This window comes from Oncorhynchus nerka, linkage group LG14 (assembly GCF_034236695.1).
Source record: "Oncorhynchus nerka isolate Pitt River linkage group LG14, Oner_Uvic_2.0, whole genome shotgun sequence".
NCBI classification, from domain to species: Eukaryota; Metazoa; Chordata; class Actinopteri; order Salmoniformes; family Salmonidae; genus Oncorhynchus; species Oncorhynchus nerka.
Genome location: NC_088409.1, coordinates 23,707,034 through 23,709,533, shown reverse-complemented (window position 1 = coordinate 23,709,533; position 2,500 = coordinate 23,707,034). Strand labels below are relative to the sequence as shown.

Genomic DNA, 2,500 nt, shown 5'->3' with positions numbered 1-2,500 from the left:
TTAACATCTTCCTCTCTTTATCATCCCTCCTCCCTTACACTGGAACGGTTTAACATCTTCCTCTCTTTATCATCCCTCCTCCCTTACACTGGAACAGTTTAACATCTTCCTCTCTTTATCATCCCTCCTCCCTTACACTGGAACGGTTTAACATCTTCCTCTCTTTATCATCCCTCCTCCCTTACACTGGAACGGTTTAACATCTTCCTCTCTTTATCATCCCTCCTCCCTTACACTGGAACAGTTTAACATCTTCCTCTCTTTATCATCCCTCCTCTACACTCAGTTTAACATCTTCCTCTCTTTATCATCCCTCCTCCCTTACACTGGAACGGTTTAACATCTTCCTCTCTTTATCATTTAACATCGGTTTTCATCTTCCTCTCTTTATCATCCCTCCTCCCTTACACTGGAACGGTTTAACATCTTCCTCTCTTTATCATCCCTCCTCCCTTACACTGGAACGGTGTACATCTTCCTCTCTTTATCATCCCTCCTCCCTTACACTGGAACGGTGTACATCTTCCTCTCTTTATCATCCCTCCTCCCTTACACTGGAACGGTTTAACATCTTCCTCTCTTTATCATCCCTCCTCCCTTACACTGGAACGGTTTAACATCTTCCTCTCTTTATCATCCCTCCTCCCTTACACTGGAACGGTTTACATCTTCCTCTCTTTATCATCCCTCCTCCCTTACACTGGAACGGTTTACATCTTCCTCTCTTTATCATCCCTCCTCCCTTACACTGGAACGGTGTACATCTTCCTCTCTTTATCATCCCTCCTCCCTTACACTGGAACGGTTTAACATCTTCCTCTCTTTATCATCCCTCCTCCCTTACACTGGAACGGTTTACATCTTCCTCTCTTTATCATCCCTCCTCCCTTACACTGGAACGGTTTACATCTTCCTCTCGTTCTGTCCTTCTATCCATCTTCATACACCAACATGGAAAGGTGTTTCTAAATCCCCCCCTCTCTCTCTCTCTCTTTCTCTCTCTGTCTCACTCTCTCTCTCTCTGTGTCTCTCTGTCTCTCTCTCTCCCTCTCTCTCTCTCTCTCCCTCTCTCCCTCTCTCTCTCTCTCTCTCTCTCTCTCTCTCTCACTCTCTTTCTCTGTGTCTCTCTCTCTCTCTCTCTCTCTCTCTCTCTCTCTCACTCTCTCTCTCTCTCCCTCTCTCTTCTCCTGTCAGGTGGACTATAAAGCAGATGATTGGCTGGTGAAGAACATGGATCCTCTGAATGACAACATAGCGTCTCTCCTCCACCAGTCCTCTGATCACTTCATCTCTGAGCTCTGGAGAGAGGGTACGACGCACGCACACACACACACACACACACACACACACACACACACACACACACACACAGGGTCAACAAATACTTCATACTTGGTCCCTTTATCAAAGTGTTAGTCAGAAATGGCACTGACCTAACTGTTTCTAATAGACAGGTGAAATCCACCTATGAGGATTCCCCAGATCTGTTTGATTCACAGCATAATACTGCTTCCCCAGAATGAACTAACAGCTGTATTTCTCTCTCTACTACTCTTCTCTTCTATTTGCTCTCTTTCTGTATCTGCCCTCCTCTCACTGTTTTCTCTCCCCTCTCGTTCCCTTCTCTGTTTATCTTCAACTCAAACTATTCTCTCACTCCCTCCTCCACTGTCCTGTTCTTCTTTCCCTTGTCACTCTTTCTTTCCTCTCTGTCCACCTTCTTCTCCCTCTGTCCACCTTCTTCTCCCTCTGTCCACCTTCTTCTCACCTTCTTCTCCCTCTGTCCACCTTCTTCTCCCTCTGTCCACCTTCTTCTCCCTCTGTCCACCTTCTTCTCCCTCTGTCCACCTTCTTCTCCCTCTGTCCCTCTTTTCTTTCCATGTTGCCTTCCTCCTCTCCTACCTCAGATATTCAGACTCTTCCTCGAGTATATTTCTTTGACTCCTATGCCACACTGCAGACCAATGGCTCTGACAGTAGGTTTCTTCCTACGTCTGCTTGTGTGTGTGTCCCCCAGTGCCTGGTAGACCCCTGGTGTGTTGTGTTATGTTGTGTGTGAGTGATGTAGTTCGTAGTGTCATGTTTAGTACCATGTTGTTACTGTTGTCCTCTGAATACTTCTCAACTCTGTTTGAGTATTTGCTTTTAGTGACCGTGCTGCGATGGTCTGGTGTTCATGCGTTGCTTTTAGTGACCGTGCTGCGATGGTCTGGTGTTCATGCGTTGCTTTTAGTGACCGTGCTGCGATGGTCTGGTGTTCATGCGTTGCTTTTAGTGACCGTGCTGCGATGGTCTGGTGTTCATGCGTTGCTTTTAGTGACCGTGCTGCGATGGTCTGGTGTTCATGCGTTGCTTTTTGAAATCTTTTGCAACATTCTGAAGGAATTCACTTCATTTCTATAGAAGCTCCATAAACCACAAGGCACTGCTCTCACATCCTCACCAGGGCTACGTTCAGAATATTTAAACAGTTGCGAACGGTTTTGCTACACGTGTTTTT

General features: G+C 46.2%; 1 protein-coding gene across 1 annotated transcript in view; it reads left to right on the top strand.

Annotated features, from left to right (window-relative positions):
- LOC115114978 (myosin-10-like) overlaps positions 1-2,500 on the top strand; it is a 105,657-nt gene that overhangs the window by 50,141 nt on the left and 53,016 nt on the right. The window contains exon 15 of the mRNA XM_065027792.1: positions 1,195-1,309. Within this exon, the coding sequence (XP_064883864.1) occupies positions 1,195-1,309 (115 nt within the window). The remainder of the gene's footprint in view (positions 1-1,194; positions 1,310-2,500) is intronic.